At 28.0% G+C, this 24,067-nt stretch overlaps 5 protein-coding genes across 5 annotated transcripts; 3 read left to right on the forward strand and 2 right to left on the reverse strand.

The window, feature by feature from the left end:
• Positions 1-8,111: 8,111 nt before the first annotated feature.
• Positions 8,112-8,765, forward strand: Phum_PHUM417570 (uncharacterized protein; the record flags this gene model as incomplete). The annotated part of the gene is made up of 3 exons (XM_002428992.1): positions 8,112-8,153; positions 8,411-8,530; positions 8,619-8,765. 3 exons carry the CDS (start codon positions 8,112-8,114, stop codon positions 8,763-8,765), a joined length of 309 nt encoding a protein of 102 aa, XP_002429037.1.
• Positions 8,766-8,885: 120 nt separating this feature from the next.
• Phum_PHUM417580 (uncharacterized protein) lies at positions 8,886-9,214 on the forward strand (the record flags this gene model as incomplete). Its single annotated transcript, XM_002428993.1, has 2 exons — positions 8,886-8,997; positions 9,081-9,214. The coding sequence occupies 2 exons, from the start codon at positions 8,886-8,888 to the stop codon at positions 9,212-9,214; spliced, it is 246 nt and encodes an 81-aa protein (XP_002429038.1).
• A 407-nt stretch (positions 9,215-9,621) lies between these two features.
• Phum_PHUM417590 (translation elongation factor, putative) lies at positions 9,622-14,108 on the reverse strand (the record flags this gene model as incomplete). Its single annotated transcript, XM_002428994.1, has 11 exons — positions 9,622-9,668; positions 9,779-9,915; positions 10,023-10,404; positions 10,491-10,689; positions 10,835-10,958; positions 11,417-11,844; positions 11,915-12,381; positions 12,492-12,832; positions 13,062-13,285; positions 13,518-13,857; positions 13,945-14,108. The coding sequence occupies 11 exons, from the start codon at positions 14,106-14,108 to the stop codon at positions 9,622-9,624; spliced, it is 2,853 nt and encodes a 950-aa protein (XP_002429039.1).
• A 204-nt stretch (positions 14,109-14,312) lies between these two features.
• Positions 14,313-16,048, forward strand: Phum_PHUM417600 (Cylicin-1, putative; the record flags this gene model as incomplete). The annotated part of the gene is made up of 3 exons (XM_002428995.1): positions 14,313-14,566; positions 14,641-15,436; positions 15,467-16,048. The coding sequence occupies 3 exons, from the start codon at positions 14,313-14,315 to the stop codon at positions 16,046-16,048; spliced, it is 1,632 nt and encodes a 543-aa protein (XP_002429040.1).
• Positions 16,049-16,488: 440 nt separating this feature from the next.
• Positions 16,489-23,782, reverse strand: Phum_PHUM417610 (ADAMTS-3 precursor, putative; the record flags this gene model as incomplete). Its single annotated transcript, XM_002428996.1, has 22 exons — positions 16,489-16,770; positions 16,939-17,809; positions 18,038-19,195; positions 19,266-19,384; positions 19,497-19,628; positions 19,722-19,860; positions 19,949-20,069; positions 20,167-20,290; positions 20,356-20,480; positions 20,595-20,709; positions 20,890-21,099; positions 21,169-21,261; positions 21,386-21,530; positions 21,620-21,763; positions 21,847-21,993; positions 22,076-22,200; positions 22,275-22,364; positions 22,546-22,718; positions 22,864-23,002; positions 23,084-23,231; positions 23,316-23,565; positions 23,674-23,782. 22 exons carry the CDS (start codon positions 23,780-23,782, stop codon positions 16,489-16,491), a joined length of 4,959 nt encoding a protein of 1,652 aa, XP_002429041.1.
• Between the last annotated feature and the right edge of the window lie 285 nt (positions 23,783-24,067).

Below are 24,067 nucleotides of genomic sequence, written 5' to 3' on the forward strand. Positions count from 1 at the left end.
TGAAAAATTTCTTGTTTGTTTGTTTGTTTTATTATTTACCCGTCGGGAAAGTCGCAGTCGCGGGGGAAAAAAAGAAGGGGGGGTTCCCGAAATAAGCAAACCCGAATGAAAAGGGGAAATGCGGGAGAAACGGAAACGCTCGACCCTATTTCCGCGTCGATTAAAAAAAAAAAAAAACTAATAATAAAATTTAAAAAAATGATGTGTAATTAATAAAAATTATTTAAATTATTATTAAAGAGCGAAAATTAAAAAATTAATTGACTTACGACGACTCGGGTGAAAATTTGACAGTCGAGAAAAAAAAAAAAACTGACATAAATTTTCAAATTTAATAAAACTTGTTTTTCAAAAATCCCGGCTTGCTACAAACAACTATTACCTACAAACAATTATTTCATTTATTAAAAAAGAGAGAGAGAAAAAATGAAAAATGTTTGAAAATTATAAAAAATAAATTAAATTAATAAAATGAAGCCGAAACGAAAAAAAAATATTCTTAGGTAGAATTCGTAATACAATTTTTTTGTAGAATCGAAAACATTTATTTTCGTAAAAACAAAACAAACAACAAACACGGCGTGGTTTCGAATGATAAATAACTTGCAAGAACAATTTATATTCGATGTTCGAAAAACAAAAAAAAAATTTGGAGTACACCCGAAGAGAATTTGCATAAAATTTATTATTACTATTATTATTATTATCATTATTATCATTATTATCATTATTATTATTTTACGTTCTACTTTATTTACGCTACGATTTATTATCACAATTTAAATGAATCAATGAAAAACCCACACACACACACACTCAAACACGTGCAAAATTTTTTTAGATTTATTCGAAAAGTTGCTTTCCCGCCCACAATTTTTAAAACAAACTACAAAAAAAAAAAAATTACCGTTTCCGGTATTCCCGTTCGATATTTCCGTTATACTGTTTTCAATCGAACGCAACATTTAAAAATTATGTTACGCGTACAGAAAAAAAAATATTAATAATAATTATTACGTAACAACTGATTTTCTTAGAGAAGAAAAAGAAGAAAAAAATTACCGTAATAACGTGAATTTAACATTACTTATTATAATAGCAACGCGTAATTATTGTCTTCATTATCATTATTATTATTATAGTCAATATTTAATTTTCAAAATAAAAAACATCTTTCGTTAAGTAAGATAGAAATTAATAAATAAAAAACGATAATGAATCCCTTCCCCTCCCCCCCCCACGATAATACGAAATTATGATTAGGTCGTAAAAAAAAAAAATTTGTAAACGAGATTTTATATGAATTCGATCCTTTTATCACTCGTTTAAATAATAATAATAATAGTTTTAAACCGATAACAAACAAACGATTAAAATTATGACTTGGATTATATGCTCGATTAATCGATCGATCTAAATAAAATAATTATTTTTTTTATATGTAAAATTCATACGACGCCATTACTAGAATCGAAACAAAAAGCAATGAATAAACGTGTCACACCCCTCCCCCCCAAAAAAAAAAGAAAAAACTTTTTCGCTCCCTACGACCCGCTTTCTTACACTACGACACTCGAAACGTGAAAGAGTTTTTCGATTTGTCCACTAAATCATTACATTTTATTATTAACGAAAAAAAAATAAAAAATCAGGGTTTAAATGATTAAAACGACAACAATGGCGTAACAATGGCGTGAAACCACTCGTTTTCCATAGGACCTTAAAGAAATTAAACTCCGTCACTTTCGAATTTCGGTAGAAAATGACTGGTCATTCGAACCTAATAATATATATACCTCCTGAAAATTATATGCGACCCGAATTCTAATGGTCATTTTATATATCCACCGATCGAATCACGTACAGAATCAATTGTTAATGTCAATAATGACTCTTGAAATTTTCAAATTAAATGACTTTGAATATATATATTCTCATTATTTGTTTTTTTTTTTTTTTTGTATGCATTACTTCGGAAGTGATATTGATGATGATGATGATGATGATGACGATGACGATGATTACAATGATGACAGTATAGTTTACGAAAACGGGCAACGATCTTTTAAAACCGATAAATAATAATAATAATAATAATCATTCACGAATACCACCGAGTATTTTTACAGTCGATAACATTTTCACTCGCAATATACATACATACAAATGATTTTCGAAACGGTAACGCGAATTCGAAAACAAATAGTGCATTGAATGAATCATAACAATCATTTTTTAATTTAAAAATTTCTCTTAACCAAACAACCGCTGTCTGGTTATAATTTTTTTTTTTACGACGATTTCATTTTCTCTTTCTTTCTCTCTCTCTCTCTCTCTCCCCACAAAATGAAATTTTTCTTTTCTTTTCTTTTCTCCGCGATGTGTAATTATATATTAAAAAAAAAAAAGCCCCCAAAATACAAAAATCGTATACGATTCACAAAAAATACAAAATAATGTCAAAGCAAACCAATAATAAAATAATTGTGATACCATATACTATTCGACCTCCTAATTTCCATTAAAAAATAATAATAATAATAATAATAATAATAACGAGAACAATAATAATAATAATTTAGTGGGACGCATTGGTTCGGTATTCACATCCGACTTTCGCCATAAGGTACAAATATACATGCACTACGCTCCAAATAAAATCGGAAACGTCGAACGCATTTAAAAATCAAAACGGTCGGTTGTAAAAAAAAAAAAAAAAATATTCGACCGAGTTTATTATTATTATTATTATTATTATTATTAGATTAACGTTATTTAAAAATAAATTATTTTTCCTTTTTTTTAAATATATTTTTCTTGCGGTATCGAACGTTGCGTGCGAATAAAATCCGATAAAACCGTTCGGTCGAACGTCTGCCTGGAAAACATACCATAATCGAACTCTATACCATAATCATACCATAATCGGACGACATACTTGAAACTTTCGCTATAAAATTTGTTTCGTCGGGGGGAAGGAGGGAGGGGAACGGAAAATAAATAAATAAACTCGAAAATTAATTTAAATAATAAAAAAAAAAATTTCTTCTGCTCGAGACACACGCACACGCACACGCACAAATTATTAGGTTAGTTAGAAAGCAATTTACGCGTAATTAGGGAGTAAACATTAAATAAAATCCAACTACTCTCATTACCATTAACCAACCACTAATAACTAACGTTCGCTCTCATTAACATAAAAAAAAAACTACAACAATAATAATAATGATAATAATAATACAAAGAAACCACCAAGTTTTTCACGACGACTTTAATTAATTGAAAATTATTATTATTATTATCAATCATTCAAACGAAAATCCGCGCGTCTATCTCTCTGTCTTATTATTTTTTTTTTTTTTTGTAATTTTCCCATCGAAAATAATATTAATAATAATAATAACAGTAGTGAATGTTTTTAATATAGTTTTTCATTTCGATTAATAATAATACTAATAATAATAATAATAATAATAATAATAATAACAAATGTCAAGACACATTGACTACGTTTTGTGATAGATTTTTTAAATCGAAATTGAAAAAAAAAAAAAAAAAAAAAAAAATTATTTTCGGTTCGAAACGAAATTTAATTTCGACATTTTACAAAAAATTTCAATTTTACTCAAATTAATAATAATAATAATAAGGATAATAATAAAAGTCAGTCGAAATCGAAATAATAATAAAATTTTGCAAATTCATTCCCGTTTAATTTCTTTTCTATTTTTTTTTTTTAAATTCATATCTTTACGATAAAACCATTGGTAAATTTAAAAAAAAAAAATCCCCACGAGTAACGAACGCACGTACGCACGCCCGTACGCACGTACACACTCACGCACAAACGGAAACGATCAATATTTAAAAAAAAATTTTTTTTTTTTTGCAAAATTACGATAATACAAAACGAAAGAAAATTCGTTACGCTCTCGCTCGTAAGCGAAACAAACATTTTTGGAAAATTCATCTCAACGCACGATCATAGAGTAATTAAAATTTTAAAAAAATTAAATTTTTCGACATTTAAAAATTTTCACTTAAAAATAAGTAATAAAACGAGTTTTTTTTTTTTTTTCTTAAAATAAACCGGAAATTTAATACATAAAAATAATAATAATAATAATTATTATTATTTTCATTATAATTTCCAATAATCTACGTACCAAATGTTATTAATTCGAATAGCTTTCTAAAAAAATAAATTTTCTTTTTTTTCTTTCTGGACTTTTCTTTTTTTTTTTTTTTATTTTTAGTTCGTCGACAACTTATGACAACAACCATAATTTCATAAATTTAAATATTAACTTTCGTTCGTTTGCGAAAAAAAAATTAAAAAAAAATTTAAAAACATAAATAAATAAACTTTAGCACAAAAAAAACGTTAAAAACGTTAAACACTTTCGACTTTCTATATCAAATATACATACACACATATAAATATTATCCGTAATGATGATGATAAGTTTCGGTACCTTTCACTTTTTAAAACCAAAATAATAATAATAATTTTATTCAAATATATTACCTATTACGTAAAATTTATTATTATTATTATTATTAATAAAATCGAAAGCGCTCTTTAAATATTAATAATAATAATAATAATAATAATTTCTAATCGTTTAAGTCACGAAAATTTTATTACCCTGCAAATAAAAAAAAAAAAAAAAGTCCTACGCAAATTGTTTATAACAACAACAACAACAACTCTACTCCTCGACGATTCTCTTTTATAATAATAATAATAATACTTAAACAAACAAACAAACGAAATAATAATAATGATAATGATTTAATTAAAAATAAAAATTTTAAATAATTTTCGAGTTTAACTCGATTAACATAAACTTGTTTTTCTTCATCATTTGAAAAACGACAACGCGACAATTATTAGTAAACGTCGAAGCAGACGACGTTTTTTTTTTGCAAAAAGAAAAATGAAAATTTGATTGACTTGACTCAGACCTTTCGAAGGGGACACAAAAAGGAAATAGTGATAATAATAATAATAATAATAAATTTTTTTTTTTCAAATAACGACAATACGTCATTAAAAAAAAAAAAAAAAGAAATTGTGCCTCATTGTTTTTTTTTTTTTTTTTCGACAAATAATAACAATGATGAAGATAATGATGATGATGATAATAATAATAATAATAATAATAATAATAATTTTATTTTATTGTTCGGAGCACGTACATTAAGTGGGTTAAAAAAAAAATTTTTTTTTTCTACAAATTTGAAAAAGATAAAAAAAAAAAAATTAATTCAAAATGTATAAAAATAAATTAAAATAATTTTTTTTAAATTTAAAAAAGCATACACACGACCTCCCCCCGCTCCGCCCCCCGTAATCTATTCATTCAATGAAAATATTAATAATAATAATAATAATGATGACCCGGAACAAAATTTAAATCAAAAAAATTTTTATGGATTCTCACCTCCCCATTCATTATTTCCCTCACAACCGAATCATTTTGATTTTGATTTTTTTCTTTTTATAAAAAAAAACGCGAAACCTGACACAATTCCATTGATAACACGTTATCAATTAACAATCGAAATAAAAAAAAAAACTTTAAATCTTTTGCTATTTACCGACACAAGCCAACAAACAAACAAACAAACGAATACGTCGCAATAATTCAAATCGCAAATTACTTTTCATTTAAACTTTTACAACAAAATTTGTGCGAGAGATAGAGAGAGAGAGAAAGAGAGAAAGAAAACGAATAGAAAAAATTACTAATTTTTTATCTCACCCTTTCCCAACAAGTAATAAATAATAATAATAATAATAAGAAAATTTACTTTATCAACTTCGTGACACACAGAAAAACCGCGTATGTATAAAAATTTGAGACACGTTCGATCAATCAACGAGTACTTCCCCTTTTCATCTCGAAATCCGTCGAAAAAACGTCACATTATTAACGAAAATCCGTGACAGGAGGCCATATATAAAAAACAAAATATCTAATAATAATAATAATAATAATAATAATAATAATAATAATAAATGCTTTTAAATTTAATAACATAATTCTGGGGACGACGACGACGACGATCTGATTTTCGAACCAATCGAACACGTCATGTTTTCGTTTGAAGGGATAATAAAATCATTTAATCCGCCTTGGGTTTAAATATAAAAAAAAAAAATAAATAAATAAGTAAAAGTAAATAATAATAATAATAATAATAATAGTAATAACAACAATAATAATAATAATAATGATAATTGCAGTCAATCAGTAAATTAAAATTACATGAAAACTTTCTTCTCTGAGGGTTAAATTTCCCAATTTAATCATTTTTTTTTTTTTTTTTTTTATAAACCTTTGACTCGCAACAATTTGTTTTTTTTTTTTTTTTTTAAATTTTAATAATAATAATAATAATACTTTCTAAATTTTAATTTTTAACCATTGTTTTCAAAAAAAATTTTTTGGAACGTTTTCGAATTTCGTAAAATTTAAATCGAACAACAACAACAACAACAATTTGAAAATTTCAGGAGGGAAAACAAACAAAAAAATTAATTAATTTTTTATGCAAACCAAGCAGCAGACGAAAAAAAAAAAAAAAATAATAATAATAATAAAAAGTAAACAAAAAAAACGATTTGTTTTTGTTTCGATTTGACCGTGAAAATAATAACTTAATTAAACGATCGTGGCAAAAGAACAAAGAGGGGTAAATAATAATAATAATAATAATAATAATAAAAAACGAAAATTTAATTTTGTTTTCCCGCGAGAAAATCGTGGGCATTATTTCATTTACTATTTCCACTTTTTTTTTTTTTAAATATAACGACACGACTTGCTCGATTTCTACCCCAAGAGACCATCTTGAAAGTCACGAACGTGATAAATACATACAAGTGAAATGGCAATTTTAGTTTTATTATTATTATTATTATTTCCCCACCCCCCACCCCAATTTTTTTTTTTTTTTGAAACGACCACGATTTTACAACTCATTATTGTACGAAACATTTTTTTTTTTTTTTAAAGAAAAAAAGAGAGAGAGATATGACCGGGGGGGCAAAAGTTAAAAAATCTGTTACGGCACGTGATTAAAAAAATAATAATAATAATAATAATAATAAATATTTATGTATATACGTAAAGAGACATAATTGCTTGCGTGAAACCTAAAAAACCTTGCAATTGTCATTTTTTTTTTTTTTTTTTTTTAAACTAAAACATTTTATCAAAATAATAACTCTTCGCATTCTTTTTGCTAATTGACAATCTTAAACTTCAATAAAGACGATTAATAGTAACGAACGTCACGCGTCGTGTCATTAGACACACACACACAAACCGTTCACTAATAAATATTTCAAATGTACAATCTAACGTCTTAAAGTATTTCAATATCCGATTGCAAACAAATAATCAGGAATGTCGGGAGATTTTCAGTGGGGGGGCGGGGGCGGCTGTTTCGTTTTTTTTCATCATTAAAATCATTTTGAAAAAAAATTTTTTTTCAAACGTCTAATTCGAATATCGCAATATCATTTAAATTAAGACAAGTTCTTTTTTTTTTTTTTTTCCTAACCAACTCCCGTTCCGTCGTCAAACATCAAAGAAACACTTGCAATCCTTTTATTATTATCATTATTATTATTATTAAATACCTGCTAAGCGTTTTTAAATCGTTAATAATTATTATTGAGAACGTTCCGTCAGACAATCATCGGAATTTTTTTTTTTTTTTTTTATTTCAAACGCCATTTTCCTTTTCCTTTTCCTTTTAATAACTTAATTATGTTTACGTCTAACTTTTTTTTTTTTTTTTTTTTTATGCGGTCGTACCTGTTTATTGTCATCGAATCGATTTTACCGACGTTTAACGTTTTAATTCCTCTGAATTCAAATCGAAAATATGCCTAAATAAATATCGAATCGAACGAATCGATTTGGGGGGGAAAAAAAAAAAAAAAAATTTACGCGATCCCCATTAATTTTAAATTAAGAAATTTGTAAAAAAAATTTTAAATGAATATATCTTTATGTGTGCGGGGGTGGGTGTGCGTGTGCGCCCACGTTTTAAATCGGAATATTTAAATTTTAGCGTAGCCACATTTAAAAATGCTGGAGGTATTTTATTTCGAATACTGTTACATACGGACGGTAATGTTTTTTTTTTTTTTTTTTTTTTTTTTTTTTTTAACAATTACTCTACGAATAACAAAAGGTATGCAAACAAGTAACAAACAGGACGTGTGTCAAAAAGTTCTTTTACTTCTTCTCGGCCTATTTTTATTACAAATTTAAATTTTTGTTAACAAAACTCATCATTACTCGACTTTAAAGCAACGCCCCAAGAACTGTTTCCAAAAAAAAAAATGGCAGTTTTACGAAACCTTTATAAATTTTTATTTTTCCAGACAAAACTGACAGTTTCCCCGAAACCTGGAATTTCGGAAGTGACTCCAAAACCGACTAAATATCACTATTACCCACACAATCAACATATTTATCTTTTACCGGAATGCGCCATACAACAGGTAAATTATTAAATAATCGTCGATGAAGAAAAATTTAAAGGGTTTAACAAACAAATTGAATTCCCTTTTTTTGCAAATTCACAAACAGGTTTGCAATGCTGTTTACGTTCGATTGAACTACACTCAACCATTGTGTGCTTGTCCGTCGCGAAAAGAACCCTGTTCCGCTAGCCTCAATGCAGATGATCAACATACGACAGAACTCGTGACAGCAAACAGCAAAAAAGTAATATAAACGATATTTTTTTCACAAAAAAAAAAAAAACTCATCACCCTAACGCGTTTTAATTCATTTTTTTTTTTTTTTTTTTTTTAGGTTTTAACTTTAGTCAAAACTTGCGAACCCGTGACTGAAATGCGAATATGTCGTGCTCCCCGGGATTGGTCACTTTTGGCTCTTCAAAACATAAGAACCGGAAAATCTCATTATTTAGTTATCTGCAGATGTCCTAACAAGGGACGATTAGGTAAATAAAATTAATTATTCGAGAAGAAGAAGAATAATGATCTAGAAAATACCGCGAATGAAATTGGTTTTTTTCTCTTTTAGAAGGGCCAATGAGTCACGATCAACCGGCATATGCCAGCGTACCTGGCATACGAGTCTACGGTATGATGTGTATTAGGGACTCGTATAGAATAAATAGATCTTTCCGTTACAGGAGATCCATTAGAGGTATTTAAAGATAAAACCGTTTTAAAACCTTCATCAAACTATTATTATTATTATTATTATGCATTTTATATATCGATATTGAAATCAAATCGTTTTATTTGTTAAATTTTTAGGTCAAACACGACAAATACCATGGAAGAAAGTAAAGGAGTTCAATTCTTCCCTGCAGTGGTGATAGTAAAAAAAAAAAAAAAAAAAATATTTTTTTAACTAATCGAATCGTAAAAATTTTTTTTTTTTTTAAAAAAAGAAGCCAACTCGGCCAGATTTCGCTTTAAAAAAAAAAAGTTCATTTTTCAATATTTATTGTACAGTTAGTTACCTTAAGTTATTTAATAAAAATTTTCTTTCAATTAATTACACGAATGAACCGTAAAGCGGGGGACTTTGACGAAACCAAACGAAAACAACGGTCTTAAAAAATAATTCGACATAAACTATAAACAATCACCGGGGGCCAACCTTAATAAATTTTAAATCAAAATACTTTCGGGAGACAACATTTACGAAACTCATCTCGCCTTTTAAGAAAAAAAGAAAGAAAGAAAATAAAAAATAAAAATTAAACTTACCCAAAACTTCAGCGTTCGCTTGAATGCTGCAGGAATACATTGCCGCCATTATCCTTTGAGGTTGAGCTTGAAAAGCTTTTCTACATCCTTCTTTCACGCAAGACATTATTTGACCAGAAAGAGGACCGTAAACCACGCTTTAAAAATCAAAATTTCAAAAAAATTTTAATCAAAACAAACAAATTCGATTTAATTTAAAAAAAAAAAAAAAAAAAAAAAAAAAATTTTTTTTTTTTTTACTTACCCAGAAGTGGAAGGTTCGGGAAAAATTTCCCACTTTTCTACGAAAAAAGCAACGCCCATCATGGGTTCTTCGCAAAGAGGCCCCGCTAATGTGGCCAATTGAAAACCGTTACAAAAACTGCTATCATACTCGGAATAAATTTCCGCGTTCGTGGGCGTCGACCAAACGGAACGATTATTATAATTGGGAACAAAATTAAATAAAATATTCGGTCCACATTTTTTCGGTCCGAAACTCCAAATTTTCTCGACGACATTTTCCCATTCTTTACCAGCTTCATTAAAAGCTTTCATGAGTTCCGTTTTAAACGAATCGATTTCCTGTAATTTTTTTTCCGACAAACATTCCTGTTGAACTTTCTGGTCGATTTCATTTTCGTTTTCTAAAAATTAACATAATATATATATTTATTAAAATTTTTCGCCATTTTTTCGTTAATCGATGATTTTACTTTTTTTTGATATTTACCAAATTCTTGTTCGTTGTTTTCTGGATTCGACAAAGTACTGTTGACATTTTTATAACACCAATATTTATCAATTAATTTAATAAGATCCGAATTATTTTCTAGTAAAGATGTTACTTTATTAGGAAGAGGTGCCGCTCTTAAAGATATGTGACATTGTTTATTCGGAGTTATCAATTCCACAGTTGTGTTAACATCATTCTAAAACAAAAAAAAAAAGGTTTTAACATTAACAATTTTAAAAGCAAAAGTTTAATTTTAAAGCAGCCATAATTAATTTTAGGCATGTTCACCTGATAATTTTTATATTTTTTTCCCAAAAAAAAAAATAAAAATAAAAATTTACCTTCGACAAATTGACGTTTTGACCTTCTATCGCCTGATTAACCATATCGAAAGCAGGAGGTGGAACAATAGTTTCTCTAAAAGGCACTATTGGTTCCGAAACATTTATAGATATTTTGGCGTACCTAAAAATAAAAAATATTTAATTTTATATTAATTTATAATTTTTTATTATAAAGATATTTGTAAAAATTTTCAAATACATATATATATATATATATATTTTATTTAACTTAAAATATTTTGTCGTAATTTTTTATTTTTTACTTTCAACACCAAGACCAAAATTAAAACGTACAAAAATAATTCATAAAAAAAAAAAAAAAAAAAAAAAAAAACTCTAACGGAGTACTTAATAAATTAAACTACCGAAGACGAACATGTCATGTTATTATTATAAATTAAGATTTGAGAGATAAGTTAGATGATTTTTTAAAATGAATCTCTTAGCGTTTAAAAGTTAACTTTTTAATATTTTAAAATCTATTGTCAAAAATGAAATGGGCATGATTGAAAAAATTAAAAATATAATATTGGGTGGGATATAGAATAAAACAGTAGTACAAAAAACATATAAAAGTACCTTTCTTTCAAATCATCCAAGCATCGCTGCAAGTGAACTTCTCCATCTGTAACGATCACATGTTCGCCAGTTTCTTGAACTAAAACTTGTACAGCAGCATCCGCTTGATTTAAGAGTTTAAGACCTTTCATTAATTTCGGCAAATCACTGGGATGAGTGGGTTCGACCGCAACTCTTAAAATGGGCGCGACCACCTTTTTAATTTCAGAAAAACTAGGGCAGGCAATTGTGTCCGATAAGGTAGCCGTTTTTAACACGTGTTCGTCTAAGCCGCCGATTCCAGCAATGTTACCTGCTGGAATTTCATTGACGCTCACTAAATCTCTTCCCATAAGCAAGTAAAGATCTTTGACTTTTGTCTTGGTAATATATTGTCCACGCGTTAAATCTTTCAATTTAGTTTCCAAAGTAATCGAATCGGCATTTAACTAAAAAAAGTAAGTAAAATTATTATAAAACTTTCAAAAAATTAAAAAGTGAAAGAAAATAATACGTTACCGTTTTTAAAGCTTGACCCGGATCATGCTTCGGTCCTAAAACAAATAATTCTTTTCCAACTTCAAGAGTACCACTGAACACCCTAGCAAATGCGACAAATACGTGCTCTTCTTGACTTATTTCATTTGTCTCTTCAATTTCTTCTTCTGAAGGTTTTTCTTCCAATGTTAAACCGGCCAATTTCGCTTCGTGCCTTTTCCTTGCCATTTCTCGCCTTTCAGCCAATTCAGCTGACGTAAGAGGCCTTTGTTTATTTTGAGGCAGGCTTTTAGTTTCAACGGGAAACATTTTTGAAATAAATACAATTGTAGGCGCGTTTAAATTAAAATCACACTTAACAAAGGCATCCCGCAGTCTTTGCGTTTCCAAAGGATAATTTTCAAAACTATCTCCGCTTGATAACATTAATCGCTCGGCTTTTTCCTGAGTCATTTCATTCGGAGCTGGAAGTTTTCTGCACACAGAATCTATTCAAAAAAAATTTATAAATTATATTTTATTTTAAAAATAATAATTATTTTCAACGGAATTTAAAGTATTTCATTTAAAAAATTATTATTTTTAAGTTATTAAGTACCTAAAAGAGTTTTAGCAATAGGTAACCATTGAGAACAGACTGCTTGAAGTTGTACTCTGCAATCATTGTGTTTGAAATCTCTTGTTGTCAACTTGATTCCTAAATTTTCCACAATCTTTTCTAATTTGTCTTTATCTCTTCTCACAGTAATCACATCATACAGAACCCAAAGATTTTCTAAAATTAATTGAACAAATAATGGCTTCTTAGCTTTAGATTGGGCTCCCTTGCATACTTTTTTGGTTTTATTGTTTAAATAAAAGTCTCCCCATAAAGTTTTTTTTAATACTTTTTCATCAATTTCTAATTTTTCACTGTAGATATTAGCAAAATTTTTAACTCTATAAAAATTTCAGGGTTAAAATATAATTAACTAATGAACAAAAATAAAAACTTAATAATTATGATATGTAAAACATTAAAATAAAATAAAACATGTTGAATGCTATGTCTAAGAATTATAAAATAAGTATTATTTACTTTTAAATTTAAAAAAAAAAAAAAAAAAATGGATCGAGAATACATAACATTCAACACATTTAAAATACAATTTAATAGTTGATAACATACTCGAAAGCCCAACCGTCATAGGCACTTGCAAAAATTACATTATCTTGTTCTGGAGAAAAATATAAATTTTCATCATCTGCCTCATCTAGCCCTGAACTCCAATTATATAAAGTAAAATTTTCATTCTTATGTGAGATTTCATCAGATGAAGCTTTTCCATCTGCTTTAGATATAACATCCTTAGCAAATAATTCACCCATTGTTGCATTGACTTGTTCTAAAACCTGATTTAAAAAAATTAAATTAATGATGAATAAAAAATGTTATGTAAAATTAGATAACAAAACAACATAATATTTATACTATATTTATAATAGATACTATACCGAAAGGAAAAAAATTAGTAATAATTATGTGGCACATATGGAAAACTTAACGATAGAAAATTTTTCGATAAAATTAATTTTTATACATAAAAGACAATCTTAAAATCGAAAAATTCAAATGTTTTCTTACCTGTACTAATTTATAATAGGCATCGAGAGGAGATAACTTTAATTCCATTATAAATCTATCGATTTTATTTAAAACCAATATCGGCCTAATGTTTTCTAACCAAGCTTGTTTTAAAGCTACTTTGGTTTGAGCACAAACTCCTTCTACAACATCGACTACAATGATTGCACCATCGCATAATCTAACAGCAGTTGAAACTTCCGATGAAAAATCAACATGACCAGGTGAATCAATGAGATTGACTAAATAAAAAGTATTTTTTAGAAAATGTAAAAGAGTTATGGCACTGCTTTTCATTGTGATTCCTCTTTCTTGTTCATCTTTTCTGCTGTCCATATACCTACATTAAAATTACACAGTTTTGCGTAAGACATAATTAAAATTTTTTTTTTTTGAAAGTAGTAAAAAAGAAATTGTGAGTGAGTACCTTAACTTTCCAGCTAATTTATTAGATATAATACCATTGCTGGCTACCAAACTGTCAGCAATAGTGGTTTTCCCATGATCAACATGTGCTAAAATACAAATATTTCGAATAAATTCCGGTTTACGTTGAAGTTCAATAATTTTATTTAAATCCTCTATTTTCATTTTGTATAATTTTATTGCATTGAAAACTATTTAAAATTAAATAAATAAAATAAATTAAAAAAATTATCAATTAAAAAACGAATGTAGAATAGTAAAATTCAACTTGCACGTTTAACCTACGCAAAGGCGCAATTTAATCTGACAAATCAGTTGGCAACACTTCATAATCAAAACATTCGAGAAACTAACCTCTTAAACGTTAATATGTTATCCGTAACAAATAAATTTAAAATATTTTTTTTAGATAATAGATATTTATGTAATTTATTAACTTGTGACATTCATACGAACACATTTTTATGTGGAAGATTTAAAAAAACTTTCCCTAAGCCGAAACATAAATCTTCACGTTTAAATAAAAATATTCAAGCCGCCGAATTTGATTTAGAACAAGAAAATGAAGATCCTGAAGAATTAAATTTAATGAATTTAGATTCATTTTATGATGCTCATATAAGGTGATTTTTTATATTCGTGAATCCATTTTATCATTTCGATTAATTTTCACTGATGTATTTTTTTTTTATTTTAGCGAAAAAAAATTTAATAAGAAGTTCACTGACTTTAAAATTACACAAAATAAATTTTTTGCTCCGGCAAAAGAACCTTCAATGTTAACTTATAATGAACGATTATCAATTCAATATTTACATAAAAAAGATCCGATTGTATGGAATATTCAAGCTTTAAGCGAAAGTTATCCAGCCACGCCAATTATAATAAAAAAAATAATTAAAAACAGAATAAAAATCACACCAGAAAGGCAAAAAAAAATGGATGCTAATGTAGAGAAAAATTGGAAACTGTTAGAAGAAAATAAATTAGAAGCAAGTCCAAGATATCTTGAACATTTAAAAAAATTTGTTAATCGTAGAGAAACATTATTGGAAAATATAAAAAATTCACAATTTTACTTACCTAAAGTAGAAGTTAAAAAACAGTACACAGGTGAAACATCTAAAATTCTTCATGATTATGCGAAAGAAATAGACAGGTTGACAAAAGAATTTAACAGGACACAAGACGAAGAAGTTGTACTTGAAAAATCGAAATTATTACCTGAAAATAAATCTGTCGATATGAATTCATCAAATGAACAACATGATAAGTTAACCTCAAAAAAAATGTATGCCAAAACAGAAGATTCAAAAACTGATAAAATGCTTAAGAAAATTATTAACGATAAAAGTAGTGAAGGAATACATGATAGAAGTGATGGGAGTAGCCTCATTGATTTTATATCGAAAAAAAATTTTTCAAGAGAACATTTATTCGTTAATAATTTTAACAGGGACAATGACAATTTGGACGATTTAAAACCATCTAAAGTAAATTTTAATAAATTATCAAAATTTAAGAATACATCTAATTTCAAATTAGACTGGGATTCAGAAGAATATGAAGATGATGAATTGGATAATATGTCTGGAAATTTATCAAACTTTCATAAAAAACGAGAAACAAAAAGTAGTACGATATACATAAAAGAAGAAAATTTAGGAAAAAATATAAGTGATTATGAAAATGATGGGTCTTCAGAATTATCCAATAGAAAAAAAAAAGAAATATTAAAATATGAAGAAAGAATAGAAAAAGATTCAAATTTTAAAGAAAATGATGAAAAATATTATGATAAAATAGCACAGGATATGAATAATTCAATTTTTTGGAATGCTAAAAAAGACAGCAGGGAAAAAGCACAAGTTGAATTAGAAAAAAAACCTCTTTTACAACCAGACAAGTTCACAAATAAAATCAATGAGCAAAATGTTGATAATAATAATAATAGTAATGTTAATATTACCACTTCTTCGAGTTATCCGGAAAAAATTAAAGTTCCAAGCGCTAATAGAGGTACAAATGTTATTTACAAAGTTAAAGATTGTTACTACGATTCAAATGGTGACTTCTTATACAGAGTACCTGGAATGATAAATTAATTTGAATTAAAAAAAAACATGAAATTGTTTTTATCGAGCAAAAGTAATTGTGAAAAGTATTAAAAACTTACTTGTGAAACTCATTACAGCTTATTTTTACAATTCTTACTGTAATTTATTAGAATTCAGTTAATATCGATTAAGTGCTAATCGAAAAAAAAACATTTGTTGTTATTGTTTTTATTTTTTTTTTTTTTTTATAATTAAAATTTTATCCATTAAATGGAAAATGAAAAAACTTTAAAATAAAAATTAACAAAAAAATTAAATTTTTTTTCTCTCTCTCTCTCTCTCTTCCTTTCTTTTTATAACTTCAATTATTATTATTATTGTTATTATTATTATCATTTGTTAAAATTTCAACTTGAAATATAAAGAAAAGAATTAAATTTTTTATTAGTAAAAATTAAAAACTTTAAAATGGATTCACGATTGTCGAATTAATTTCCCGCTTTATCTTTATTTTTTTTTTGGTTTTTGTTGTCGGTTTTGGTAGTACTTTTATTTTTAACGGTTGTAGTAGAAACTGTCGTGGTTTTAGTCTGTTGTGACGGTGACGGTGACGGTGATGGTGGCGGTTCTTCGTCATCATCGTTGCAAGCTCCAAATGAAGGATCCTCTGTCGTTTCTTCTGTACAAATTGCTTGAGTTGTTTTCAAAGAACTCGTTTTGGTTGTTGTCTTTTTTGGTTGTTTGGTTGTGGTCGTGACCTGTGGCGTGACCTGTGGCGAGACCTGTGGCGTGGCCTGTGGCGTGGCCTGTGGCGTGGCCTGTGGCGTGGCCTGTGGCGAGACCTGTGGCGTAACCTGTGGTGTGGCCTGTGGCGTAACCTGTGGCGTGACCTGTGACGTGACCTGTGGCGTGACCTGTGACGTGACCTGTGACGTGACCTGTGACGTGACACTCGATTCAGTTTCTTCTTTAATTTTTTGACGTTTATCTTCGGTGGTCATTGTTGTTGTTGTTGAAGTATTCGTCGTCGTTTCCGTTTCCGTTATTTTTTCCGTCGTAACTTTTTTCTTAGTAGTTGTTTCCGTTTCACTTTTTTCAGTTGTATTTTCAGATGATGAAGTTGATTCTTTTGTTTCTTCTTCTTGTTTAACGGTTGTCTTTGTAGTTGATGTTTTAGTTATTTTTGAATTTGGTGCTTCAACATCTTCATCGGATGCGTTTGAGCTAGCATTTTTGTTTACCGGTGACACATTCACATCAATTTCAACCTTTTCATCTTTTGCATTTTTCTTTTGAATGTTCTCCTTATGCGTATCGTCGCGATTGTTTCGCTTTTGAATTTTTTGAAGCAAATCAAATACTTCTTGCCCTCTTAAAACGTATTTTTTATTTTGCGTCGGCTGTGGATATATCCTCATGTATTTTCCATCCGAATCAAAATTTCCTTCCTGATACACGATTTCGATATTTTGATCTTCAGGTCGATCTTTATCGATCACCAGGCGTCCAGTTTTCATGAAGGTTTGCGCCATTTTGGTTTCTTGCTTTCTGTGCGGATTAACTTTTACCCGTTCGTCTGTAAATAAATTATTTATTTGATTTTTACTTTCCGATCCGTAATTATTATTTGCATCGGTCTTAATTTGAGTGTTTCTATTTTTTAACTTTTTCCATTTGTGACATAATTTTTTATTTATTATCGATGAACGACGTTCGTCACCGCAATTTCCCAAATGGCAATTAAATGCAAAAGGTACGTTCGGTGGCCTTTCCATAACAACCAAACGCGTATTCCTTTTTCCAACATTTCTAGATTTAAAGTTTTTTTTATTTTTTCTCATCGTCATTTTGTCACGAATTTTTAAATTTTTATTTTTATCGTTGTTAGATTTAAAAAAATTTTTTAATGATGATCCCAGACATTTTAAACAATTCCGATTATTTGTCGGGTATCGTTCGATATTTTTACGTTTAAATATTTTATTTCTTTTCATTTCATTTAAATGGAAATATTTTTTCAACGCTACCGAACGGTACCTTTTATCATTTTGTAATTTATTGTAATTTTTTTTTAAATCCTTTTGCCATCGATCGGCAAACCTAAAACCTTTTTCGAAATATTTATTCCTTTTAAATGCAACTTTCGATTTCTTTTCAACGGTTTTAAAATTTTTCAACCGATCTGACATTTTTTTCGAATTTTTTTTTATTTTTGAATAACGATGATATTTATCATCGCCATTTTGAGATTTAATACTTTTTTTTTTTTTCTTCTTCTCAAAATTCGATGATGTGTTGTTTAATGCCGCATTTTTTCCTTCATTTAATAAATGATAAAAATGCGTGTGAACTTTATTAAAATGCATTTTGCATTTAACTTTGTCTTTTGGAAATGAACACTTTGGATGACAGATTGTATGACTGTATCTTATTATTTTAGGAGTTCTCCGAACTTTTCTTTTTTTATTTTTATCAATTGAAATATTAGGGTAAACAACGACTCTTTGAAATCTTTTCATTTTATCCGTTTTAGAATTTTTATTTTTTTGAATTATTTGTGGATTTTTTTTAAATTTTTTCCCCTCCGAAAATGTTTCGTTTAAAAAAATATTTCTGTCAAAAAAATTTTTATATTCCTTGTTCGAATCGAAAGATGATTGCATGTGATTAATTTCAATGGGATCACCGCTAAAAGTATTTGTGTAAAAATCTGGTGGCATTTTTTCCTGATTCGAATGATCGAATTCTATTACATTTGAAGTATCTGAATCATTTTGATTCGATGAATTCGCCGTATAATCTTCTGTCGTTTCCAAAACTCGAAAATAACGCTTGAAATGCGGTGATGATAACAAATGCAAAGGTATCGTTTCACTTTTTCTTTGCGGTGTTGATAACGCAGCAAAATGTGTTAAATAATCATCGTATTTTTTATGGATTCCAAATTCTACAGTATTGGGAATAAACATTGCCTCGTCGTTGAAAGCCTCATTTGAATCTTCTTTATTTTCACGCTTTTGACGATTTTCGCATATTTCAGAATCGTGAGGTTTTGGTGTTTTGCATTCAGAATTTTCCACAATTTGACTTTCACCTTCTCCTTCTCCTATTGGTTTAATACAGTAAACTTTTCTCCTTCTGATTTTATTCGATCCATCTGAATCTTCACATTCTTTCCAGTTTCCTACCATCCATCTAAAATGATTTATTGGGTAAATCACATAATTTTAATTATTAGATACGAAAATTTTCCATTTTTATTTACCTAGGCTCGCATTTTATTATTTCACAAGGTCTAACTTTAATTGAAGGAACTTCCAAATCGGAGCAAAATGTATTTTCGACCAATCCAGCTTTTTCCTCCATACAACTCGGCTCTGACTTCTGAAATTTAAGAAGAAGAAAAAAGTCATCATTTGTAAACATTGAGTAATAATAATACTTTTATATCACTACTCATGTTTGGTTTAAATTATAAGCTTTTACAAATTATAACCTGCATTCCAGGACCACATTTAGCAGAGCAAGGACTCCATTTTAAAAAATCCCAAGTGAATTCTGGTTTTCTTTGTTGAGTTGTTGGCAATGCCAACGACCATTTCACAGTAACATTTTCTGGTTGTGAAATCTAAAATGAAGATAAAAAAAGAAATTTTTTAATGATATTTTTTTTTCAGTAAAAATTGATAAAAAGTTTTGTTTAGAAAAATAAAAATTATACCCAAATAGATAGTGGTTTAGTGATAGGCCCAGGTATGTCTAATAATTCTTGATTTTTTTTTATCATACCGAGCCATGCTTGAGATCCAGGTACGTTAAACATTCCAAGAAAATGTCTGAAATTAAATTTAACATTCGTTCTAACAGCAAAAATTTAAATAAAAATTATTATTAATAAAATATTACGATAGTAATATGCAAAGTAACGCAGTTATTTCTTTTGCTTACGATTTTAAATAATATTCTTTACTTTCCTTGTCTTGAATAATAATATTAGATGAAGCAGGAAATGTTTCTTCTACCTTTAAGTTCCTCGTACCGGAAGGTACAGTAATTAGTTTTAACATCTCTACAAGAAGAATTAAATTCTGTAAAAGCTAACTTATGGCACAAAGTGTACTTAAAATTTATTAAAAAAAACATTAGTTGTTTTAGTTAGAAAATACCTTTTGATGTTTCTTTAAAGGATTCAGTTCCCCCGGAAAATTCGCAAGTCGTACCATCTCCGTGACAAACACCACAAACATCTTCAATAGCATTCGATTCGAAGTGAAGATCACAAGGCAGTACCTTTATTAGGTATTTTAAAACATAAATTTTACTTTTATAATCAAAATAAAAAGTTTTAAACTTACTTTGCACTCTCCTCCCACACAAATGTCTCGTATACCTCTGTAGCACATGGTTCCATCAATCACTCGAGGTTTTAATGCTGCAACTTTTTTTTCTTCATTTATGCAATATAAAACACACGGGTTATCTGTTGATTAAAATTTAAAAACAAAAACTTTTTACTTTTTATCCCTTTCTAAAATTTAAATGGAAATTAATTGATAAAGTTTATAATAGTAATTAGTGGAGTGCTCATTAATACCTTCATGCATGTAGTAAGCTTCCCATTTATGAGTTTTTCCATCTTCTGGATACACCCAATCGTCAAATTCTCCACACTGCATATCCCTGAAAGAGGGTCGCCCTGTTTTACAAGGCTATCCCACAAAGGAAACGTTTACTTCGTCGGTTATGTATCTTATGAAATCTGAAATATTTTGGGGGGGTATTGTAATCTTTTATTTTTTAATTCATTCACATCAAAAAAAATTTTTGGAAAAACTAGTGGAAAACTTGAGGAGGCAAAAAAAAAAGAAAAGATAAATTATAATAATTACCGTTGTGGCACAAATTTTGTATCTTTTTCTTTCTCCAACGCAATCCTTCCCTTTATGAGATGGTAGGGGTTTATCGCATTGCCGAACAGAACTAGAAACGCCTAAACCGCACGTTCTGGTGCAATCACTCCAAGGCGACCATTCACCCCAATTTCCATCTATTGCTCCTGGACGTTGTCCAACCGCGACACATTTTTTGTCGTGACACCACTAAAAATTACTCATAAAAATCATCAAATTAAAATTTTAAAATAAAAATAAAAATGTCTTCATATTCACCATATTCTCGCCGCATTGGGTACCGTCCACAGGCGGAGAATGAGTGACAATACAAGCATAGCCTGGTACATAACAATTTAAACTACTGCAGGACTGAAAAAATGCAAAATTGTGTTATCCAATTTGTAGGAAAGAAAATAACGTTTATTTATATTTTTATAAAAATTAAATCTCTGGTTATTCAAACTTATAGATAAATAAAAAAGCTTGTAATTACACTGCCCATGTTACATTCCTGAGCATCTTGAGCAATAAGATGCTTACATTGAAAATCAGCATTGTACATTACACCAGGTAATAAATTTTGATAATTAAAATGATGATCTTCAGGTTCATCAAGAAAACAATGCCCCATTTCGCTCCTGAAAAATAAAAAAATATTTTAAATGAAATTATAACATTTTTTTTTTGTTTTTTTTTTTTTTTTTTTTTTTCAAAAGAAAAAAATTACTTTAAGAAGCTGTTAATCACTGCTCGACTGCATCTGGACCACGTTTGAGAGTTAACCGATACTTGAGGATGCATGATCGTTTTAAATCCATTAGCGTCCGTTTCGTTACATGAAGAATTTTTAACATCGTGATCCGCACCAAGTCTTAAAAAAAATTTTTAAGTATACAAAATTTGGTGAGCATGAAAATAAATAAATAAACTCAATGTCAATAAAAACATACTAACAAATGGCCAAGTTCGTGTGCCATTACAAACCCCGAACGAAGTCCGTTGTCTTCTACTAAAATGGCAGATAGTTTAGGATCGCATGCTTTTCCAATTACTGCTAAACCCAAAAGTCCACATAACTCTGGCGTGTAACAAACATCGACTCTGAAATAAAAAGTTTTATTTAAATTATTTTACAGAAATCTTTTTTTTTTTTTTATTTCAGAAATATTTAATGATAAACAACCTCGTGATAAGTATAGCAACATCGTGATGATTAGGATGTGAATCATCTCCAGCATTTATGTCATATTGCCAATCTTGAAAATATTTTAAAGTCTTTACAGCATCTGCATTTATTTTTAAAGTCATCTGAAAGAGTAAATACAAATAATATTCCATTTTATTTCGGCCAATGGGTAATAAAATTTAAAAAATTTCCTTACATTAGAATTTTCAATTTCTAAACGAATAATACGGACGATTGTTAGCGTCAGGACAAAGTCTAAAGAGACATCCCGAAAGAAATTAGATGCCTGAAAAAAAAAATTTGAGTTTAATTTTTTTACTCCAATGATGACAAGTAACAATTTCTCAAAAATCTCCAGCACACAAAACTTTATTTCAGGTATTAATAATATTTTTAAATAATTTTTTTTTTTTTAAACCTAAAATTTTAAATATATTTTTTAATAAAATATAGGTATTGTATATTACCATATTAAAGGCAGTCAGTATATAATTTTCAGAATCAGATTCTTGATGATAATTTATAAAGCTGTTGTCCATTACTATTAAAGTTTCCATGTACATGGATGGACGTACACCATTATTATTATTTTCTCTTCTTTGTCTCTTTATCTGATTTTCTAAAACGTCTGTCATTTTTCCTGAATAAATTATTAATATTTTAAATACAATAATTCTTAATCATTGTTTTTCAATTAGGGTTCATGATAAGAAAATTGTCAAAAATAATTTAAGGATTGTCCACAATCATCTCATCATAAACCTCCTATTGAATGTAATACTAACCCATCGATCGACAAACAAAATCATTTTCAGAAGAATTTAATTTATAAATAATGTGAGGAAATTTATCTTCAATTAAAGGATCATGTCCTGCTACTGGTTCTATTGTGTAAAACTCCATTTCAAAGAGTATAAAACCTGCCTGATAAAATTAAATTAAAAACCTGATATTTATAAGAATAGAATATCACATTGTATAAAATAATATTAAAAAAGTGCTTACTAAGCCGTTACAATTTGATAAAGCAGCCTTTGAAAAATTTTTTCCTCTGACATGACCAAAAAAATGACAATCTGTATTTTTTATTTTACTTAAATGGATATTTTCATTCATTTCAAAAGTTTTACTTTCATTTTTTTTGAATTTTACACTGAAATATACATTGTGAAAATAAAATTGTTAGTGTAAAAGTATTTTAATTATAAAAATTTGTTTTTTTTTTTTTTTGCCAAACCTGTTCAAGTTTTGCACATCTACTTTGTGTGTTTCCATAACGGCTCCAGGAGAAATTAATTTTTTGTTAGGAAGCAATTCGATTAAATAATCTTTTCCAGAAATGGGTATTTTATAAAAAATTAAATTTATTTCTTTCGTCGATCTTTTACTGTGTTGATGAGGTATAACATGCGAAATAAAATTCCCATCTTTGTTTACCCTTTGAGGAATGACTATTTCGTAGTTTTTTAACCCTGAAGTATATTTGCCTAAAAAAAAAAAAAAAAAAAAAAAACAAAAAATTTACAAAATTAAAAACACTTACACATCAATTTGTTTCCATAAAAATATCCAAATTAATGATAAATAAAATAAACCTTCGTAAGTTACATTGGGATCAATAGAACTTTTATCACAGATTATTTTAAAATTCGTTAAATAAATTATACTTAAATAAATGTAATATAATTTTACTGTTGTACTCATTAAAATACTAATCGCTCATGAAAATTGTTTATATTTTTACTATTTGCAGATTTTATTTTTATTAAAACATATATAGCAGAAAAATTTTAAACTTTCGGCAGTCGTTTGTTTAAAGAAGTTCAACCGCTTTTAACGTGGAATTAGACTTATTTAAATATTGCGACAAAGTCTAAAAATGCTTTTAGACATTTTTATAAGTTTTACTCAGTACTTAAAACCATTTATAGATGACAACGTATTTTTCAAACTAATGATTTTTGAAAAATATTTTCATTTTCTCAGTTT

This window comes from Pediculus humanus, genomic scaffold (genome assembly GCF_000006295.1).
Source record: "Pediculus humanus corporis 1103172108185 genomic scaffold, whole genome shotgun sequence".
NCBI lineage: Eukaryota > Metazoa > Arthropoda > Insecta > Psocodea > Pediculidae > Pediculus > Pediculus humanus.